At 45.3% G+C, this 22,615-nt stretch overlaps 1 protein-coding gene across 1 annotated transcript in view; it reads left to right on the top strand.

Moving 5' to 3' along the window:
* Positions 1–4,583: 4,583 nt before the first annotated feature.
* siah2l (seven in absentia homolog 2-like) overlaps positions 4,584–22,615 on the top strand; it is a 63,949-nt gene continuing 45,917 nt past the window's right edge. Inside the window, exon 1 of the mRNA XM_083645269.1 lies at positions 4,584–5,079. Coding sequence (XP_083501395.1) covers positions 4,639–5,079 — 441 coding nt within the window. The 5' untranslated portion in view covers positions 4,584–4,638. The remainder of the gene's footprint in view (positions 5,080–22,615) is intronic.

The raw sequence follows: 22,615 nt of genomic DNA, 5'->3' as shown, positions 1-22,615 counted from the left end.
GGGAGGGAGAGCGGGGGGATGTGGGGAAGGAGAGAGCAGGGAAAGGGAGGTGGGGAGGGAACAGGGAATGTGGGGGAGGAGAGAGCAGGGAAAGGGTGGAGGTGGGGAGAGAGCAGGGGAAGGGGAGAAGAGGAGAGAGAGCAGAACAGGTAGAATATACTGTGGCTGGGCGATATGGTCATGAATACTCACAAGGGACAGTGAAAACAGGGGAATGTGGGGGGGGGAGCAGGGAAAGGGAGGAGGTGGGAAGGGACAGGGGAATGTGGGGGAAGAGAGAGCAGGGAAAGGGAGGAGGTGGGGAGGAAACAGGGAAAGTGGGGGAGGACATCACTGATGATGTCACCAGTGGGATTTATGACAGACAGACAAACAGACAGAGCCCCAGCTCCCATACTGATGATGTGAAAATGAAATGTTGTTAGTTATGCATAGTTTGCTGGCCTGCTTCTTCTATTAGCATTGTAATGTTAGCCAATGCTGTTATGGCAGTGCAGCTGTTAGTTTTTACCACCACTATCACAGGTTATACTGTAGTTAGCAAAACACTGAATTCCATTTGATGTCTCCAGGTCAAGATGCAGTTCTTTAAAATAATTTACATTGTGGATATAGTCTGTTTATGTGAATAACATTTTGGGTGAATCAAGATTTAGCTATTTCAAGAAAAGTGGCAGCAGTGTAGAAGCCTGGCACGAACTGGCTCAGTGTCAAGTTATCATAGGTTTGTTTTGTTCAGCTCCTGCCCAAACTTGAAAATGGCCTGGTCAACCATAAAGAATGCAATGGGACAACTCTTTTCCTCTTTCCAACTTTTATTTTCTTGTTGGGGGAATGAATCTGGATGAATCAGTTTCAATCAGGTTGAAAACCTTCAAAACAAGCAGAAATTTACAAGTTAAATTTATTCAATCAGAGAAAATAATCCAAACAAACTTAAGCACTCCAATTGAATACTGCTTATCATTTCATTCATTTCATTTTCAAACAATTTATAATTTCAATGACAAATCAAACATTTCTTATCATTATTAATTTCATTCATTAATTTCATTCATACAGTACCAGTAGCGTCTTCATGAGTTGAGTTGAGCTGAACAGTCTTCTCTTCTGTGTGGCTGTGTCTCTCTTGAAGTGCAGAGTGATTCTGCTGAGACACTGCCCACAGGTGATTTGACTGAGCTGATGAGTTGGTGTGATTTGCTCCGGTGCTTTCACTCAGCTAATGAGTGGGGGTGATTGGCTTGTTCTCTTCCTCTGCAATAGAGAGCCCTTCTACCATGTCTATGAGTGACAAGTTATGATTTGAACCGCAACACTCAGATTTCTGCAAATCAGAAATTATGTTGGATCCAAGATTCACACCTTTGAAGCACTTCCAAATGAACATGCTTTTTTATGTATTGCTGAGCCCTCCTCAATCTTATCTCAAGATTTCTGTCTGTTTAACAACTGCAACATGGCCTCTACTGAGAGGATTAGAGAAGCATGGCAGGGGGAACTTGGTATTGATTTTTCTGACATTATATGGGAAAGGAGTCTGTCAGTGGTACAACTCTGCTCAGTTAATAGCAGACACCAAGTCGCTCACGCGTCTTCACTACTCGAAGCATAAATTACACAAGATCTACCCTTCTGTCTTGCCACTATGTGTCAGGTGTCAGAGGGCACACTATCTCATGCCTTCTGGTTCTGCCCTTCATTAACGGGATTCTGGCCTAAAATATTTGATTAGTACTCTAGAGCCTACAAGACAAACCTACAGCCGGAGGCAGAACTCGCCATCCTCGGCTGCTCTGAGTCCTCTTTGAACTTCCCTACGGCTGTGCAACAGTCTCTGACACTGGGGACCACTGTCACCAAGAGACTAATTCTGAAGGAGTGGAAGTCCTCCTCTCTGCCCTCTTTTCGGGTATGGCTGATGGACATGATTTCTGTTATACAGATGGAGAGACTCGCTTGTGAGGTTCTCAACTATCTGCATGGGACCCGTTTCTGGCCTACTTTGATGAGGTTAAGAATGACAGGAGGTGACTGAGGTTGGGGGTGACGGATGGCTTGCCTGGCTGGTGTCTTGTGGGCCCCTTGCATGAGATCCCATGCACCTTATCTATTACATACCACATTGCAATGTTGAATGTCGATGATGTGTGTATGTTTTTTTCTTTTTCTTTTCCTGTGTCTGAGCATGTTTGTCTTGTATTGTCTCATGTATTGTTCCATAAAAAAATAAATAAAATAAAAAATAAAATAAAAAGTGGCAGCACTGTAGAAGCTAGTGCAGAAGTGAGTGACTAAGCTAATAACCATAAAAGCACAAATAATTGACCAAAATCTCTAAATAAATAGGCCTATACAGTATTTACCCTAATGAGAAAAGGAGCAAAATATTGATGGTTAAAACGGAATAATGATGTCACAACAGTGTAATCCTAATGTTCATTTAAAATTAGATATTCCTCTAAATCTGGCTTCAAATAGCTAAATGGACCGATTGATAAATCAATCAATCAATCATGATTGGATTCAGCACACTTTATCTGGGCAGACTGATTGAATCATTGCAGATCTATTCAGACCTTAGGTCGCTGCAAAAATCTTTAACTGGCGATGTCGCCCCCTCAGAATTCTGGCTTGCATGACGCCCCTGTCCTCTACTATATTGTTCAAATTCCTAATTGTCAGTTAAACTCTAGAGATGACACAAAAGTTCTAACTTTGCTTTAAGTCCAGAAAGTTTAAGTTCATAAATATATGGCAATTCCTGTGTGTTGATAGTTCTGTGGTAATAAGTTGCCATTCTGGACAATCTGTAGTTACAACAGTTTATAATATGCAAATTTAATTATATATTGCCTAAATTTCATATATATATGTTTTGTTTTTGTTTTTCCTGTGTCTGAGCGTGTTCGTTTGCCTTATCTGCATTGATAAATTATTTGATTTTTTTTTAATGTGGCAGTCAAAATCTATTTGTGGTGTACCGCCATAGAGTGATGATTTGTTCCAATGCTTCAATTCACTGTCCATAAATGTTCTGTAAATATACCATAAAGCACAAATCAGAATAACAAACACTGTGACTTTAACTAAAATAATAAAGTGCATTAGTTCAAATCTGAGTGAATCACCAAATTGCCATCAATGTAGGCCTATCTGTCCACTTGACTTGAGTACTTGTACTTGAGTACTTAGTTTTCATCTCTGCTTCAGAGATCCACAGATTAATTAATTAATGGAAAAAGTAACAAGTGAATGAATGAATAAATACATGCTCATGTTTTCTCTGGAATGCATTAGAGATACTGTCTGGGCGGGTGAGGGCTGTGCATTGATGTGCAAAGACATTAGCCTACGGCTAGTTCTAACTCTAATTGCTGTAGAGACCTTCAACCAAAACTATTGGTATCGATATCTTTTTTCTGGTATCGATATCGGCCAAGTGTCTTGTTTAACCTCGCGTCACCAGGCTCTCCTCGTCTGGGCACCTTCCACCCCGCTTTTTGTCATGGGGTCGTAAACCAAGGAAACAGGAAACAACACCGGAAATAAGTGCGCCAAAAAACGTCTTTGTTGCCGTTAGCTTGATGCGGCGAGGTTACGTTAGCTAGAGCCTGAAAAGAGGCTCGTTTGAGATGAGCAAGTTCTGCGCAGATTCGACCATGATGGTTAGAAAGTTGTCCGACTTGCTCCGCCTGAGACTCTCGTGAGAGCGAGGCGGGCGCAGATTTGTAGCGAGACGCCGCAGTTGCTCCCCACCAACTGCGCCCGACTGCGGATGACAGAGGATGACAGAGGATGACGAGAAACGCATCAAGCTGAGCGCCCATTGGTTCAACACAGGTGCGTCACAAACCCACACTGAAGTGTAGAAACTTCAATTTTATATCTATTCCAAGCTGTCACTCCATATAAATACCACCTGTAATGCCTACATTAAAATAAAAATAAGGAATCTGAAGGGCTGTGTAATTTGAGCAGTAAGTGTGGGTGGCGCTAATGCATGTTTTAATTTGTTTACAAACCGCTGTTAAACAAAACTGTAGAAGAAAACCAGTAGTGAGTGTGCTGCGGGGGCGCTCGACTTGTTGACGCCTCGCCTGACTGCGCTCTCCTGCTCTCGTCTGCTTTCCATGCGAGGCGGCAGTCAACTCAAGAGATTGTGAATCCGCAATGTTTCTACAAGAACTTCTTCAAAAACTTCGTTCGGTACGTCCATTTTTTGTTTTGTTGTTTGCCGTTTTATTTTCTGATTTGTGTGTTTAATTGTCAAGTTAACGAGCTATTTCCGCTGTTGTTTCCTGTCTAGGGCGGGCTCTAGGCCGGAAACAGGCAGGGTGACAATTAACACTTGTGAACGGAGGCCAGGCTCTTTCTCGCCGAGAAGAGCCTGGTGACTTGTTTTGTGACGATGATTACATAATGACCAGACTCCTTTCTGATTGGCTATGAGCCTGTCAATCTCTGACGTAGCATCAAATGACTGACGTCACGCCCACAAACGCAGCCGCCATGTCGTGTCCCTGGAGGCAGGTCTGCTGCGGGAGTAAACACTAGCTGTTACCCGGCTCTGCTCGGCTCTTCACGGGCTTCACAGACAGCACAGAGGGACCGAGCGGAGGACTGGAGCCAGGAGCGATGAGCCGTCCGTCCTCTACCGGGGCCGGGGGCCTTGGAGCCGGGAAGGCGGGCGGAGGAAAGCACGGCGGCTCTGGAGGAGCAGCGGCGGCAGCAGCAGCCGCCGCGGCCGCAGCAGCAGCGGCAGCCGCCGGGGTGAGCTCAGTGTCCGGGTCCTCTGCTGGCCCGGGCGCCGCGGTGCCCCTGCCCCCTCAGACCGGCCTGCCCCTGCCTCACCCCGGGCCCGGGCAGCCCGTCACGGAGCTCACCGCGCTCTTTGAGTGCCCGGTGTGTTTTGACTCGGTGCTGCCGCCCATCCTGCAGTGCCAGGCCGGACACCTGCTCTGTAACCTGTGCCGAGCGAAGCTCACCTGCTGCCCCACCTGCCGCGGCCCCCTCAGCCCGAGCATCAGGAACCTGGCCATGGAGAAGGTGGCCTCCACCCTGCCCTTCCCCTGCAAGGTAACCCACCCGGCTTTAACTAAATACACCCAAACAATGTAAGCCAAAGACTGAAGGCAAGAGAGGTTCTGCGTGTAACTGTGGCCATTACAGGCTTGAGGCAAACTAGATACTGGAGTACACATAAGACTAGAGGCTATATGGTAATGGTATAACATAGCTTGGTTGTAGTGTAATCATAGCTCTGGTTCGGTTCTTAACAATGTAATGTTCTTTATCCAAACTAAAGGAGCTCTCTCGCACTGGGAGCCAGAAACACATCTGTTGAGAAAGTTGAGAACAAACCAGAAGCAAACTTGGACACATCATCCATAGCTTAAGAAACCAGACTCGTCTATTTCTCTATATTAAATGCGTAATATTGTATTCATTAAAATAAAGCTGGTCCCAGAATCAAGTGGGATTGCCTGGCTAACGGGAGGCTACTACAAGTATGAGCTAGCTGCCGAGTTCACTGCACTTTTTTGGCAACTCAACTTCCTCTATGGAGCTAACATGCTAACTGTGGCGCTGACAGGCGTGTGTGTGCGTGTGCGTGCGTGGGTGCGCGCGCCGCGCGTGGCTGTGAAGAGGCGTGATTTCTATTTGCACATAGGATAAGCAATAACCACGCCCTGTGGCGCCGGGATTGGCCAGGGGCATTGAAGCTTGGGACTAAAGTACCTGGGGTTTTTCATCTTTTAACACATTCACTGCCAGCTGTTTTTTTTTTTTACTGTAGGTAGCTTCTGCCAGAGGGTTTTTTTGAGGATTCTGGCTCATCTTTCAAGACCTGAGGATTCTTTTCTGCTAAGATTTTGTGAACACAAAATATCTAAAAAGAACTAATAGAATGTGTGCTTTCTCTGTCTAAAAGAGTTAGTTTGTAGAGTTAGTAGTTATGTAGGCATTAGCACTTGAATACAGCATGGTTTCAGCGTCTGAAAATTTATTCTGAGATAAATGGCTTTTTGTGAAATTCGATAGAACAGTCACTTTAACCATTCATTTTTGGCATCAGTAAGACGTCAGACATCTAAACAATAGTTTTGAACAGTAATTTCCTCCATAACAGCAGGAAACACCCCTCTCCTTCAAACTCCTCCCTCCGTGTGTGTTCTTCTTGGCTGCAGCGGGCGTGTCACAAGCTCGTTTCTGTTGCTGCTGTAACCTCGCGTCACCAGGCTCACTGCTTTGCTGCTGCTCCTGTCTGCTGGCGGCCGCTGTGCAAGTCTGGATGGGCTCGCTCGTTTCTTGGAGTTTCGGTTGAGAGCTTTGATGAAGCTTTTGCGATTCTGGTCTTATTTATGCTGCGTGTTTCAAAGTGTGTTCCACCCGTAATCTATTATGCAAATTTGCAATCCCTCACCGCCAGCAATCAGCGTGAAAGCGAAAGCGTTTTCGCCAATCCATTCTACAGTATGAGAATGGTTTCATCGCGTTTTGGCTCTGCTTTTTCTAGTCTGGGAGAGCACTGTCGCCACTTAGTGGGTCGGTGGAATGGGTTGTACACGTTCGGTGGCTCCAATATTTATATAAGAGATGTAAAAGGGTTAGATGCACATCCCACGGTCAAAAAAAAAAAAATCATTTTTTTGACGTATTAACACGTCATTGGCAGTCAACCGTTGGATTTTTTTTGACGTATTAACACGTCATTGGCAGTGGACGTGTTAAAATAAAGATGTTTAAAAAACTATTGCTTGTTACATTTTCAGTGCTGTACCTTTTCGCTGGGTAAGAATTGAGCTTGAAATTAACGATATGATACATTATATTATATGAGCTATGAACGTGAACACAACACCGTTTATATTATTGCATGTTTTTGTAGATTGTGTACATTGTGTAGATTACAATTATTATGCTTATTATTATTATTACTATGCTAAGGAAGGTAGGTGACGTGACCATAATTAATTTCAATGTCCGCTCTCGAAATCGCTGTCCGTTCTCAAGAGCTATTCAGTTGGTTCATGAAATCGCTGGGCTGCGTTCCCTCCTGTGTTGCTCCTGGCCAATCCAGGCGCCACAGGGCGTGGTTATTGCTTATCCTATGTGCGAATAGAAATCACGCCTCATAGAGAGCCCGCAGGGATGACTTATTTTTGTAGTCAGAACGCGGAAGTCCCGGACTTCCTGGTTCTTCACTGTTTCTGTCTATGGGATTTTTGATTCGGTTTTTGCCGCGATGCTTCAAATAAAGCTTCTGGCATACTCTTCGCGCACGCGCTGGAGGCGGGGCTCCGAGGAGGGCGCGCGCACTCTGCGCGGGCCAAAACAGAACATACTCAGTGCTCAGCTCGCTCCTCCAGGCAGTCTGAATGAAATTGAATGTAACGTTTCCAATTCTATGTATTAAATTCTAAAAAACGACCCTCAACATTTGGGAAGGCTAAGCCACACAACTAGTTCGTTATAATCGAACGCCATGCTTCAAAGGCAACTTTACGACGCTGAGGACTCAATCACAGCAGATATCCGCTGATAGCCTACCACGGAGATCTCACAGGCACAGGCAGCAAAACCCGACGCGCTGATAGAAAAATCTCCATGGATGCGCCGCGCTGCGCTCAGGCCTCGCCCCCCGACACGCCCCGTGCGATGACGTCATAATCGCTGTGCGCCCTATGCGCTTGGCTGGGCGCGAAGAGTATGCCACAAGCTTAAGGTCTCTGGGCAAAGCAAGCTTAATCAAACGCGAACCAGAGTTCAGTCGGATAATCTTCACACATGAGGACCACTTTCATTTTCAATTTCAATTCAATTCATTTATTGAAGAAAGAGTTTCCCAGAGACAGGTCTGAAATGCACTCTTCTTAACAACAAAGATAAAAAATGGACAAAGTGTACATACTGTAGGCTGAAAACTAAACAAGGATAAACAATTTAACTTAGTAAGTGATTCACATATCAAGCCTCAACATGGAGATGGTGACGGTCAGACAGTTTTCACTTCTTGATCATTATAGAGTCTGACTGCAGTGTGCAGGAAGGACTGCTGGAGGCGCTGTGTCCTGGCAGGCGGCATGGAGAGGGCGGTGCTGTTTCTCATTTGCCTACCAGTACATTGCAGTCTGGTTGGAGGGAGAAGATCATGTAGTGGATGGGATGGACTCATCATCTCTTTTAGTAAAGTGATTGCAGCTTCCTCCCTACGATTCTTTAGCGATGGGAGGTGGGGGAGCGGCCGCGTGCCACGTCTCGAGATGATCTTAAGTGCCCTACGTTGTACTCGCTCTAACTCCTCCTCCTGTCCTTTGCTGCATCCAACCAGGAGGACATGTCCATACTCCAGCACTGATCTGATAAGGGCAAAGTAGATCAGTAGGAGGTCATCGACTGACATGCTTGTTCTGGCCAGCACTCTCAGCAGATAGAGACGCTTTGATGCCTTGAGCACCATGTCCTGGACTTGGTGAGAGTGAGAAAGAGAGGAATCTACCTGCCAGCCTAGGTAGCGAGCAGATGGAACCACAGGCACTGCCTCTCCAGCCAGATGTAATGGTGTTATCACCAGGGCTTTTCTCACACAGGTGATCCGCACCTCATAGCTCTTCTTCCCATTCAGGATCATGTCATTTTGCAGGGCCCATTCATCCAGATGCTGGGCTTCCAGTTGCATAGTCAGATCTGATGGCAGAGACCTGGTAGCAAGGCATCTTGAGAGACTGATGTCATCTGCATAACCCACCGATACTGAGTCATCAAAGAGAGTGTTCCTAGAACTCATGTAGAGCAGGATTAGGAATGGAGACCACACACCTCCTTGAGGGACTCCAGATGTTATGTGAGTCCACTGGCTGGACTCATGAGTTTTGTAGCGTAAATGCAAGCCCTAGAAGTAAGAAACTCGAGCTAAGATAATCCAGAACTACACACTGTCGCATAGGCTTCCACGTCACGTCAGCACTCAACCTGGACTGTTGTTGATGTGTGCACTGATTACCCCGGGCTGAACGAGGTGAGGGAAAGATAATTTCCGTGTTCGTCCTTTGAAGTGGTGACTCATTGACATATATCCCCATCGACTCAACAGTGTAGTCTCATTTAGCCGTTTGCTAGCTAGTCGCCCTTTTAACGGCACGTAAAAGCTTCAAAACTCATAAAAGGGGTCCTCGTGTGTGAAGATGATATTACTAAACACTGGTTCGCGTTTGATTAAGCCAGCGTTGCCCAGAGAGATTATTAGAAGCATCGCGCCAAAAACCCATTCAAAACTCCCATAGGCGAAAACGGTGAAGAACCAGGAGTGTTAGCATCGATGATTTCTGGACTCGTTCCTGCGGCTCTCTATTATACTCGAGGAAGCTCCGTGGGGGTGGAGCCCCGCGAGCCTCCGCCAGTCACCGTGCGGAGGCTCGCGCTGGGGCAGATGCTATTATACTCACAGAAGTGATCAGCCAAGTGATCAGCATGTTGTACAATGGTAATAGTGAGAACAGCCCGTGAAAAGCCGCAATGAAACGCTATTATGTGCAGTACTGAGTGCGCTTTCACTCTCAAACGATCGCACATCAGCACATGAATGAATCACCAAACTTGTTTTTACTGAAAGCCGTTTTAGTTCTCAGCCCTGATTGCCTACTCTGTGCTGCTTTTAATCTCTCTCAATAATGCTCTCAACACAACACATTTACTTGGTGAAATGACTAAAAACGAACAGTTGCAAATTAAAGTTTATAGCCTACCACATGAGTCAAGAAATGTGGGGGAAACACAGCTCAGTGTTCAGGGCTCAGTGGCTTGAAAGCGGCCATGTTTGGAGAGAAGCCGTGCGCAGGTCGCGCTGTGAGAAAAAAAGCGCCCAACGGAGGTAGCGAATAACCACGCCCAACAAATTTATGTCATTTGACGCGCCCGGCCCTCGCTCCACCCCCGCGCCCTTCACGGCCTGGTGAGCATAGACTCAGCCCTCAGTCTTAATCCGTTTCACTACTGTAAGACTGAGAATATTACTATTTAAATCTTTGCATAACGTTAGGTGGCGCTGTTGGAAGCCTTGCATCGGAGAACCAATCATGAGTGCTGTGGGCGGGCCTGCAGTTCTCATGCAGAACCAGTGTCTCGCAAAACATTGTCGCATTTGCGGAGAAACATATTAATCACTTAGAAACAAACATAACCTGTTAATAGGACGTGTTTCATCCGGCCCCGGCGGCTAGAGGTCTTTTCCCCAGCGATAAGCCCGACTCCCGAGGCTAACGTTACAGAGCCTGCTGGCTGCTGATGACTTCACACAAGTTCACAGTATCAAGCGGACCACTTCCGGGTAGGAAAAATTATTGTAAAATAAACCACAGCTATAAATTTTGTTTGGAGCATATCAGCTTCATGCTCTGTGTTAGGACTATGATAAATGACATTGCCGTTACCAAATAAAATTCTAATAATAAATGTAGGCGTGTCTGCTGCCGGCGGTTCTCGCCGGGCTCGGAGACACAGTTTCTGACAGTGAAATTCCCAGACGTTTGGTGGCGCAGCTCACCAAACGCCGAGACTATGGTGAGCATAAAGCAGCCTTGACGCTGGGAACACACCGGTACGTGGAACTTGCGTGCATGCTCAGCTCCGCGCAGAAGGCGCTCAAAGTGTCCACACAGAGAGCGCAGCACTTCTCTTTCTCTGCACGCTCAGCTCTAGCCTGGGTAAACCCAGCCTCCACGTGACCTCTATATCTATGTGCTATCAGTCATAGCACATAGATAGAGGTCACGTGGAGGCTGGGTTTACCCAGGATAGCTCTGCTCGTCCGCTATATATTTTGCCCCAGATCTATTGTCTTTGTTATCATGGGTAGTAACTAGTAAATAACGACATAAATATATAAAGTAATATGTTTGGGATAACTGTTAATGGCTGCCTTCGTTATAAAATGCAATTGCATCATATTTATGTCCGTTCTCCTCCCGTTTTCCCAGTGCGTGCTGTTGTAGAGAGAAGGCGAGTCCTAGCTCTCTAGTTGTTGCTCCGCAGGCAACGAGCCCCTAGAAGAAGATGGTGGGTTCATGTTGATCCTATCAATCAGAGAAGGGCAGAGCTTTGCATATTTCATCATCTAGTTGCTGAACTGAGGCTAGATCCTGATCGGCATCTGCAGTATTTCAGGATGGACGGCCCAAAGATGGATGAACTGCTCTCTCTCTCTCTTTGCACACTTCCAAAGGGGCAATCAACAACGTAAATAAACATTATTTTACTTTGAAATTGTTTTTATTTGACGAATGTCCGGTTTCGGAGTTAAAACAAACGGGCGGTCTGTCTGTCTCTCTTTCCCCTTAAAATGAGTTAAGAGAGTTATAATGGAGGAGACTCCATAAAAACAACCTTAAACTCTGCTTAAAGACGAGATGAACCCAACAGAGCCCAAGTGGCGCGTGGGTCGGAGTCACATTTCAGACTGAAAAACAAAACTTGTCTGAGAGGACAGGTTGAAAGGCGGGCCATAGTAGCATGTTGATGATTTGATTTGACAATTTTGGGGACTGGATTTGGCTTTGGCCAATCCTGGCATGTTCCGCCCCCAAATTGAGTGGGATTCAGCGTGTTGTGGTGCTTAGGGTTGTGCGATGTCAGGAATTTATCCATCGTGATTATTCCACAGTGAACCATCGTGATCCACGATGGCATCGTCATTGGCGGGGGTGGGGGGAATAATTAATAATTTATTAAGTCGCTGCGGTGCAGTAATGCCATTCATTGCAATGCGTTCATTACAACTGGACAGCTGAGCTCTTCACGGAGACCAGCGGGCTTCGATAGGCTACTAAAGCCTCTGTGCACAGAGCAGCACAGAGCCAGGTGACTGAATGAAGCAGTGGGTCTCACTACCAACAATTTGAGTGGTGCAAATAACAAAACGTTAACGTTACAGGTCCTCACCAACAACGTGTGTGTGTTGAATTTAACTAGCTGGCAGTAAACTGACTGAATTACTGGCTGATATAACATTAGATTGTAGCCTCAGCAGCAGCAGCTGTGTTTCCCTCTCAACTCTCCTCTCGTCAAATCGCTCTCATTAGGTTCAAAAGCCCACGTGAATCTAACGTTATATCAGCCAGTAATTCAGTCAGTTTACTGCCAGCTACCGTAAATTCCGGACTATAAGCCGCGGCTTTTTTCCCGTTTTTTGGCCTTTTTTGCCCCCTGCGGCTTAAATAACGGTGCGTCTTATCTATGGATTTTTCCAGCAAACGGCCACTCGGGAACCTCCAAAATCTATGGATGTTGGTATGAGGCAGAACGAGAGCAAGACAGACATTATGAGAGCGAGACCCTGATTGGATGATGTTGCAAAAAATGTGCCTCGCGACCTGATTGGAGCACTGTGCCACTACTCTCTCTCAGCCACTACGGTAAAACACCCTCCCTCCTCCCTCGCTCCGGGGGGAAAAAGGCAGCGATTGAGCTTGAAAGACAGTCTGAATGAAATTGAATGTAACATTCCCAATTCTATGTATTACATTCTAAAAAACTAACAGCAACATTTTGGAAGGCTAAGCCACACAACTAGCTCGTTGTAATCTAACATCATGCTTCAAAAGATGGAGAACTGGCTGTGTTACGACGATGGCGGCGATTGAGCCTGAAAGCCATGTCTGAGACAGTAGCGAGACAGGAACAACAACAGCAGCAGCAGCAAAGGATCATGCACAAACCCGAGACGAAAGGGACTGTCCGTCAGGGCGCGGACGACTGTGTGTCAGCAACTCCCTCCCGACTACCAGGAGAAAATTACAAACTTCGGCGAATTCACACAAAGAAAGATCAAGGAATATTCCATCGGACCGGAGCAGATCATAAATATGGATGAAGTGCCTTTGACGTTCGACCTGCCTCTCACTAGGACTGTTAACAAGAAAGGTGAATCGTCCATCACGTTGAGAACCACAGGTCACGAGAGAACGAATTTCACTTGTGTTCTTGGCTGCACAGCAGCTCCCGCCGATGGTGATTTTTAAGCATCTCACAATGTGTGATTTTGTCTGGGGATTAGTGACCTGACTTTTGTTTTGTTGAAATGTTAATAAATGGGAGCTTCCCCAAACAGCCATCTCTTTCCCGACAATCCCCTCTGTGCACGAAGCCTTACATATGGTAATTAAACATCAAAACACCCGCGGCTTATAGACCGATGCGGCTTATAGAAGAAAAAAATAGTCACCTTTGAAGGTGCGTCTTATAGACCGGTGCGCCTTATAGTCCGGAATTTACGGTAGTTAAATTCAACACACACACGTTGTTGGTGAGGACCTGTAACGTTAACGTTTTGTCATTCAGACTGATGCGTCTAGCGTTGAGGCTGCTGCTGTGAGCGACTTCAACTTTCACTTTGGAAACAGGCGAGTTAAATTCACAGTTGAAGACTTGTACTCACTTTGGGTTGAAAACAGGAAAGAACGTGAAGTTTCTTCTTTGTCTTAAAAGTTTTCGCAACAAAAGGGGGGACGCCCCGGCGACATTAAACAAGCACACCCAGTGCAGAGAAGCACTAAAGAGGAGGAGGGGGAGGGGAGGCTTCTCTGAGTCTGAACTGGGCACGCTCGTTTAATGCCGCCGGCGCGTCCCCCACGCGTCACGGTGAGTGGACTTGGTATTTTTTATTATTAAAACGTCACACATTTATTTCGAACAGATAATTAATCACGATGATCCGATGTAGACGGCTCAGAGGTCGATGGGGGGTCGGCCAATCACGATGGTCGATGCCATCGTCCATCGTGCCAACCCTAGTGGTGCTCCGCGAGTGGGATCCGCAGAGTACCAGGCAGCCAGCTGCTTCTGTGTGGAGCGGAGCGGACAATCCGATGCATGAGTGCTGCCTGCCCGCCTGGAATCTCCGAGGGGTGACCCCTTAGTTAACGTTATCCTGGAATGCAAGTTTAACGAGCCAGTTACATTTCTTTGCATTTTTAGGCATTACCGTTTGCTTTATTTTGGATGTTACATACAATTGGCCAAGTTAGTAGTTAGTTTATGGGCTAGAAATTCTGCCAGATTACAGACACTAGGTGCCATTTTCTCCTTCATTTGGAGGAGAAAATTCTTGTGAAATAAAGATTGATTGACAGCTGCCATGTCGTGATCGGTCGTGATACGTTTCGTTACGTTTCACATCAAAAGTTCATTTTTCAAGATTTCATTGATAACAGTAATGTACAGTTTGCTGACGTCACCTAGTACTATCAAATTTCTACCCCATTTCAACCAATCATATCACGACATGCAGTCAATCAAATCTTCATTTCTGGATAATTTTCTCTTCCAAATGAAGTAGAAAATGGCGCCTAGTGCCTGTCATCTGGCAGAATTCCTATCCCATAAACTAACTACTAACTTGGCCAATTGTTAGAAACATGAACAAAAAACAAAAACTATAATCTCTAAGAATGCAAAGAAATGTAACTGGCTCGTTAAAACGAGCATTCCAGGGATATCGTATTTACAGCAGCAATAATGGCGCGCGCATCCGAGAGCTTGGTTGTCAGGGGTCGCACCTCGGAGATTCCAGGCCTACGTGCTGCTCTCTCCGCTCGGCAACATGAAGGCAGCTGGCTGCCTGCGACTCGCTGAGCTCCACTCCTCCCGTCAAAAGGCTGTTCCCGAGGGGAGCACCACAACACACTGAATCCCACTCGATTTGGAGGCGGATTGGCCAAAGCCCAATCCAGTCCCCAGAATTGTCAAATAAAATCATCGACATGATCATCAATATGATGACCCGCCTCTCAACCTGTCATCTTAGACAAACTATGTTTTCAGTCTGAAACGGACTCATTATGCACGTGACGAACAGGTTCAGTTCGACTTTAAGCTTTCTCAAAGTACACCAAATTCATGCATTTTACTTTAAAATGTTTTAAAAAATCTTGCGAGGGCGCATGCCCCCGCACCCCCCTAGGGGGTCTGCGGTCCCCCACCACAAATTCTCCAAATCCTGTGGGAAACACTGCTAACCCTAACCTTAACCGCATATTCTACTTGCCGCACACTTTCAGGAAGAAGCAGTTGCGGCAACCAATCAGATTAGTTCGGGGCGTGGGCATCCCGGACCCATCTCGTCACAGGTCTGCCCTCATGAAGGGAAAGAATGACTTTTGCTGCAGTGAAATCCAACCAGCATGGGGCGCTAAAGTGTTAGCTAAACACTGGGATCAGGAGCAGCTGCCTCGTGCTTAGTTTTGGAGGAGGAGCTTTGACCTTGCTCTCTTCCTTTCTTCTGACACGTTTTCTAGATTAATTATCTAGATTAATTAATTAAAATCGACCCAAGTGCACACAGTGTGCACTCTACCTGCTGGTAGCCTAAATGAGTTATAAATCCAGATAAAAAGCTATTTGCAGCATCAGGGCCTGAATTTCGGCGCGGGATTGCGGGATTCGCGCATATTTTTGGGAATTCCCGCATATTTTGAATTTATAAAAGGGGGTACAATCCCACATTAGTTTTCACCGATGTTGGTGCGGAACGTTGCTTTAATGCGTTCAAAGTTACGACTGGCCGGACGCGTTACACGAACCGCGGACCGAATTTTACTTCCGTGACAACAAAGTGATATAGCACGCTCAGTCACTCTGTCCTCTCTCGACACTACTCTGCTGATTTCTCGGTGGACACTACGTCGTCAGAAGGGGGAGAGTAGCATTAGTGTTTCATCCCAATATGATATTATTTGGACAATGATACAATATTTTCTGATATCATCACAGTCTACCATGATACGATATGGATTCAACTCAGGGGTCTGCGATTGCTATATCATATGCCCATTTAACACAATCAGAACAATAACTACCAAATTTAAAACCTCTCATATGGTAAGACTTTTTAAGGGCCTTAACTTTCCCTAAATTGATTTATCAACTTTTAATACTTTTCAAGACCCCGTGGATACTCTGTTTAGAGACATGAGATGCAGCCCAGGTCTGAAGCATGATGCGCGTCACAACTTCCCCCCGTCCCATTTCCTTTCTTCTGACCTCATCTCCAGAGATCAGCTTTCACCCTCTCCCCCTCTTCATCGCTCTCTCTCTCCCTCAATCCCTCTGTCTCTCTCCCTTCCTCTCTCTCTGTCTCTCCCGCTCTCTCTCCCTCTGTGTGTCTGTCTCTCTCCCTCCCTCCCTCCCTCCTTCTCTGTCTCCCCCCATCTCTCTCCCTCTGTGTCTATCTCTCCCCCTTCCTCTGTCTCTCCCCTCTCTCTCCCTGTGTGTGTGTCTCTAGTGCCTTTTAAACATGTTATCTGGATCATGTCAGGCTAGACAGAGCAGGATATTTTCAGGTTTTGCCTTTCTAAACATGAGGGGTCTTTGTTAAGAAACAACTGGATATGAGCCGTTTTTTCTGCCAGTGGGCGGGGGGGGGGGGGGGGGGGGGGGGGGGCGGTAGCATGTAGGCCTATCGAAAAAAAGAAATGTGATAGGAAACAGCTTTAGCGAATTTGTAACCAAACCAGGGATTCCACTAGCATTTTTTCTGGCCGGCCAATTGAGCCGCAACTTTCCAGAATTCCGGCCTTATAGAATAATTACCGGCCCAGTCAAAATGTAGCCTATTGAAAAAAGATAGATGTAGCCTGATCATTTCATAAATACATAACACATTATTGTATAATTCTTAGCAAACGAAATCTAAATTTTAAATCATTTTTTGATTTCCAAATAATTTTCTAACTATTCACTGCGGTGCGGTCTGCGCAAAGGGAGGAGCTGCACGCACACCGCTCCTTATTTAATTAATTAATTCGGTTCGGGTTTGCAGACCCATTAAGATTAAACAATAAAACACAAAAAACAAAAGCTATTATCCAACAAATGTATTTTATTATAGTGAATGAACTCGTCACACACTTTGTGAACTGAGTTTGTCATATATTCCCGTTTAATTAAGCCTAAAGAACACTGGCGGGCCTACATTAAATGTCTCTTTGCATCGAAGAACATGAAATTAAATAAAATCTAAATTAAGAAGTTGCCTACCTGCAACAAGCCAGAGATGAGACGTGCAGTCAGTCAAACTTTATAACCTATATATTTTCTGAAGCGGTCTATATTGACACGATGATGAGGGACTGCAGCTGGTTGACACGCGGGCATCCAACTCGCTTTCAGAACGGACTTATAGCCTACTTCACAACATGAGAATATTTGCTTTACTTTCAACTGAAGGGCAAAAGGTAAGAATTTTGTGTTACCTGTAGCCTACATCTGAGAACGAAATCCCTTGTTGCGTGTTGTGAGCTTTGAGACGATGCGCTCCATAAAGTGTTCAGACAAATAAATGAAAGCTGCCCATTAAATACTCCATGGCAAATCAATTGAGGTTCTAGTAGGTTATTTATGCTGAAATGATGTTGATATTAGTGGCTAAATTAACAGACATAATAATAAGCTTTACAACCTGCAGAGGACTTCTCTGTCGCTGCGAGAATTCTCGCAATACGCTTGCGGCAGTTTCTTCATGATCAGCGCTCCGCATGTGCAAAGCAAACTTGCGATTTTTATCAGCAGCACTTGAGGAAACCGTGAGTTTGCTCGTTGATATAAGTGATTGCCCGAACGATTAATTAATTAATAAACTAGTGAACGTGAAGTGAGTCACGAAGAGCCACACCTGCCCACTACGGATATGCGGATAATGACCTGCCACTATTAAACATGAGCCACGATTGCGTGGAAGCGGATCTTATACCGGTGGTCGAGGTAGATAAGATACGGAGTCGCGGGAGTGCGCATAGGCCGGCTAATTGTTGTTTAACATGCAGGCCAACCGGCTAGGTGCAGGTTATAATACGGATTCCACTGCATATTAAGAAGTGGCTTCTGTCTCTCTCCCTTCCTCTGTCTCTCTCCCTCCTTCTCTGTCTCTCCCCATCTCTCTCCCTCTGTGTCTGTCTCTCCCCCTTCCTCTGTCTCTCCCCTCTCTCTCCCTGTGTGTGTGTGTGTGTATGTGTGTCTGTCTCTCTCCCTTCCTCTCTCCCTCTGTGTCTGTCTCTCTCTCCCACTCTCTCACTCCCTCTGTCTGTCTCTTTCCCTTCCTCTCCCTCCCTCTCTCTCTAAGGTCAGCGGTCACGGCTCGGCTTTCAGAGGCCTGATACAACTTTAATGTGTCTGAAATGCAATCAGACAGCCACAGCTCTTCTGTGACAGAGAGAAGTTCATGAAGACAGAGTAAAGAAACAAGAACAACCCGACTCCATCTTGTTAGTTATGTAACAAGACAAACAAAAGTATAACTTTGTATTTATTTTATCCCCTACCCCCTATCCCTCAAAAGGCTGTGCCTTCTGCCAGGTCGCCATTGTAAATAAGTTAAATAATTTGTTCTTAACTCATTGAGTGCCAGCCACTTTTGGAGAACGGACGCTCCCAGTGCCAGAGTTTCAGAGCGTTTTCAGTGATTTCTCGAGGCCCACAGAATATTGTGTGATATTACTATGTAAACACCGAACACGCACAAATAACGACGAGACTCTATTGTATCAGCAGCAAAAAAAAGTTTATTGATATCATTTTCCGTTCTTTAGTTATCAGCCGGAGAAGATAGGTCAAAAACAGCAAAAACACACATTTCCATCTAGAAGCTAAGATATTGAGCCTTTTGTGAAATTAAGCATTTCAAGCAAATCACTGACTCTGAAACTAATATTTTCTGACCTGAAACATCTGAACAGTAATTTCCTTCAATATAACAGCACCCACACCCCCCTCTACTGCAAACTCCTCCTCCGTGGGTGTGTCTCTGGTGGCTTTGCTCGCTCTGCTGCTTGTCAGGCGAGGCGAGTCTCTGCTGCTTGCGGATCCACGTTCGGATGGCCGCCGCTCGTCGGGGGAGTCTGGATCGGGCTCGCCTCGCTCATTTCTGGGGTTTCGGTTGTGAGCTGGGATGAAGCTGCATCCGTTTCTGGGCTTTCTGCTGCGCGTTTCAAAGTGTGCTGCACCCAGAGTCTATTTTCGGAGCCCCCCACCGTTGTGCGCCGGCTCCCAGCGCGACAGCGAAAAGCCTATGAGAATGGTTTCATCACGGCTTTTTCTCCTGTTTTTACTCAACTTTCTCTAATCTGGAGAGCACTGTCGCCACCTAATGGGTCGGTAAAATAGGTTATACACATTCAACATGCCCCAAAATTTTACAGGAGATGTATTAGGCATTGATCCACGTCCCACCGTCAAAAAACGCAATTGACGACAATCGTCGTCATTGGCACTCTACGTCACTAAACGAAATGACGACGATTGTCGTCATTGGCACTCAATGAGTTAAGAGCAAAATTAAAAGGCTAGATCTATGTCATCATTACTGTGCTGTGGGTTTACAATGACAAACTAAATTTCTCCCTATAGGTCAGGGATACTCAACTTGCTTTGCCACTTTCGTGAAATGATAGAAGGCGAGGGGCCAGTTAATAAACAAACAATATACATTTTTCTGTAGCGGATTGTAGGTTTTTGGGGTGTCAGCCGGAGTTTAGGCTGACAGTGTTGTGCACACCGGATAGTTAGTTAGGTTAAGTACATACATAAATGCCTGGGTAGCAAGCAGATGGCGGTATTTGACAATTTAGCAGCTAAATCATAGATTATTGAAAGATATTCCATATTCCAGACTGAAATGCTATAACAGAAGAAGTATTGGCCAGAATGACATGAACATTTATTGTACACTTATTCAGCGGGTATCTTGCATGTTGCGTTCAGGTGCACTGTAAAAAAAAAAAAAAAAAAAAAGTTTGTGTTCCACATCTTATTGTGGCGGTCAAAATATTATTGTGGCGGCCCGCCACAAATTCCTTTATGTATGGGAAACACTGGGGTTAGGCCCTAATTAGGCTAGGGGGTGAAAAATGTTCAGCTCAGGTTGTGCTTCTTGGGCATGTGGCTTAATGGGTAAGGTGCTTGCCTTCCAATCTGAGGACTGGGGTTCGATTTCCGGCCAAACCACACACATTTTTAACAAGCATTTTTCTTATTTTCAAACATTAGGGTTAGGCAAGTACAACAATTTGGTTAGGGTTTGGTATGGTCGTGGTTAAATGAGAAAACCCTAACCCGAATCTTAACTTGCGCTGTCCCAAACGACCATTTCTTCTAGATTTTATTTATGTATTTATTAGTCAATTAAACGAATTTTTTTTTTTAAAGAAATATACTAAACCTCAAATTCAAAAGGATTGCTGACAGATTCATGTTTAAACTGGAGGAATATGCAGTTAAGATAATCACAAGTGAATAAATGTTTTCATTAGTCAGGGGCAAGGAAAGTAATTTAAATGATTTAACTTACATTAGTGCAGGGATGCAAAGTCATTGGTAGTGAAGAATGTGACAGATACCAGGGCAGACATAAAAGCACTCAGAAATCCTCCTATTTTAGGATGAAAAGGTGACGGTCACCTACAGTAAAGGTGACTAGTTTACATCCCTGTAAGTGCAGTGTTTCCCCCTATATGCCTTCAGCAGCGGCGCCCCCCCCCCACTGCTGAAATATGCCCCCCACTGCTGAAGTACACTGTAAAAAAAAAAAATACTAGAGGAATATTATAGGATTATTATAAGAATACTGTAGATCACTATTGCCAAATACAATTGTATTGAATGTATCTCCTACTAGATAGGACAGGACTATGGCAGGCCACGCTTTGCAAGCAAAATACATTATTGTGCAAAAAAAAAGTCTTGCACGCACGCTCACCACGCATGCTTCACCCCAGGCCGTTGCTACTTGGGATGTTCATCAATCATCGAAAATCGATAATTGATCGTTAAGGAATCAATTCGATCATATTTTTTTTTGTGGACTAGGTTTGGGTGGAATTATTTCCTCCTCTCCTAGTCTTGCTGGCCAGCCTCCTCTCCCTTCCGTCCGAGGAGTCTGGCGCCGCAGGTCTCCATAACTGGGATAAACCCTCGCCTGCTCTACTCTGCTCTCCCATTGGAGCGACTGTTTCGGTGGCAGCCGGATGTCCGCTCCCGGCTTATTACAAACTCTGTCATTGGCTCCGACCATGTCAATCAGAGCGGCTTCCGCTCCCTCCTCCCTGTGTGTCGCTGTAAATAGTGCCCTGCCGCCTCAGTGAAAACAACAACGCTAACTAGCTAGTAGGGGTGTGCCACCTTAAGCACCTCACGATTCGATTACGATTAAGGGTGCTACGATTCGATTATTAAACGATTATTACGATTATTACGATTAATCACGATTTTTGATGCATCTTTTTCACCAAACAGGATTTTTTTTAAGCAAGGTATATTTGTCAGTATCCATTAATTAAAGTAAACAAACAAATGTACCTCCATTATCTTCAGTTGCGACTGAAGTCCACGCATCACATGTTACAGCCACCCTGCATGCTTTCTTCAGTGATTCCAGTTTCCAGTACTTCGGTTTTGGTCTCGTTTTACAGTTAACACATTCACTGCCAGCCGTTTTTTCAATACTGTAGTTAGCTTCTGCCAAGGTTTTTTTTTGAGGATTCTGGCTCATCTTTCAAGAGCCGAGGATTCTTTTCTGTTAGGATTTTGTGAACACAAAATATCTCAAAAGAACTAATAGAATGTGTGCTTTCTCTGTCTAAAAGAGTTAGTTTGTAGAGTTAGTAGTTATGTAAGCATTAGCAGTTGAATACAGCATGGTTTCAGCGTCTGAAAATTTAAGCTGAGATAAACGGCTTTTTGTGAAATTCGATAGAACAGTCACTTTAACCATTCATTTTTGGCATCAGTAAGACGTCAGAAATCTAAACAATAGTTTTGAACAGTAATTTCCTCCATAACAGCAGGAAACCCCCCTCTCCTTCAAACTCCTCCCTCCGTGTGTGTTCTTCTTGGCTGCAGCGGGCGTGTCACAAGCTCATTTCTGCTGCTGCTGCTGCTGCTCCTGTCTGCTGGCGGCCGCTGGGCGAGTCTGGATGGGGCTCGCTCGTTTCTTGGGGTTTCGGTTGAGAGCTTTGATGAATCTTTTGCGATTCTGGGCTTTATGCTGCGTGTTTCAAAGTGTGTTCCACCCAGTCTATTTTGGAACCCCCCACCGTTGTGCGCCACCAGTTGTGCTCCAGCGCGAAAGCGTTTTCGCCTACAGTATGAGAATGGCTTCCTCAAGCTTTTCCCTGCAGTTTTGGCTCGGATTTCAATAGTCTGGAGAGCACTGTCGCCACTTAGTGGGTCGGTGGAATGGGTTGTACACGTTCGGTGGCTCCAATATTTATATAGGAGATGTAAAAGGGTTAGATCCACGTCCCACCGTCAAATTTTTTTTTTTTTTTTAAGACGAGATATCTCGTCAACGGCAGTCAACCGTTGGATTTTTTAAGACGAGATATCTCGTCAACGGCAGTGAACGTGTTAAGGAACTGCTTTCCGGGCGAAATACCGTATTTCTTGCAAATAAAGCAAAAAAAGAATTGATTTTTTTTTTTTTTTTTTTTTTTTTTGCAAATCGATAATCGAACATTGTGAATCGATTTTAATCGTCACGTGCCTCATCGCGATGCATCTAAAAAACGATTAATCGGCACACCCCTACTAGCTAGCAAGCTAATGGCAGAAACCTACACGCTAGCTC

Source organism: Poromitra crassiceps, assembly GCF_964638095.1.
Source record: "Poromitra crassiceps genome assembly, chromosome: 1".
Classification (NCBI taxonomy): Eukaryota; Metazoa; Chordata; class Actinopteri; order Beryciformes; family Melamphaidae; genus Poromitra; species Poromitra crassiceps.
The sequence above is the reverse complement of the archived record's forward strand: the minus strand, read 5'-3'. Positions and strand labels throughout refer to the sequence as shown.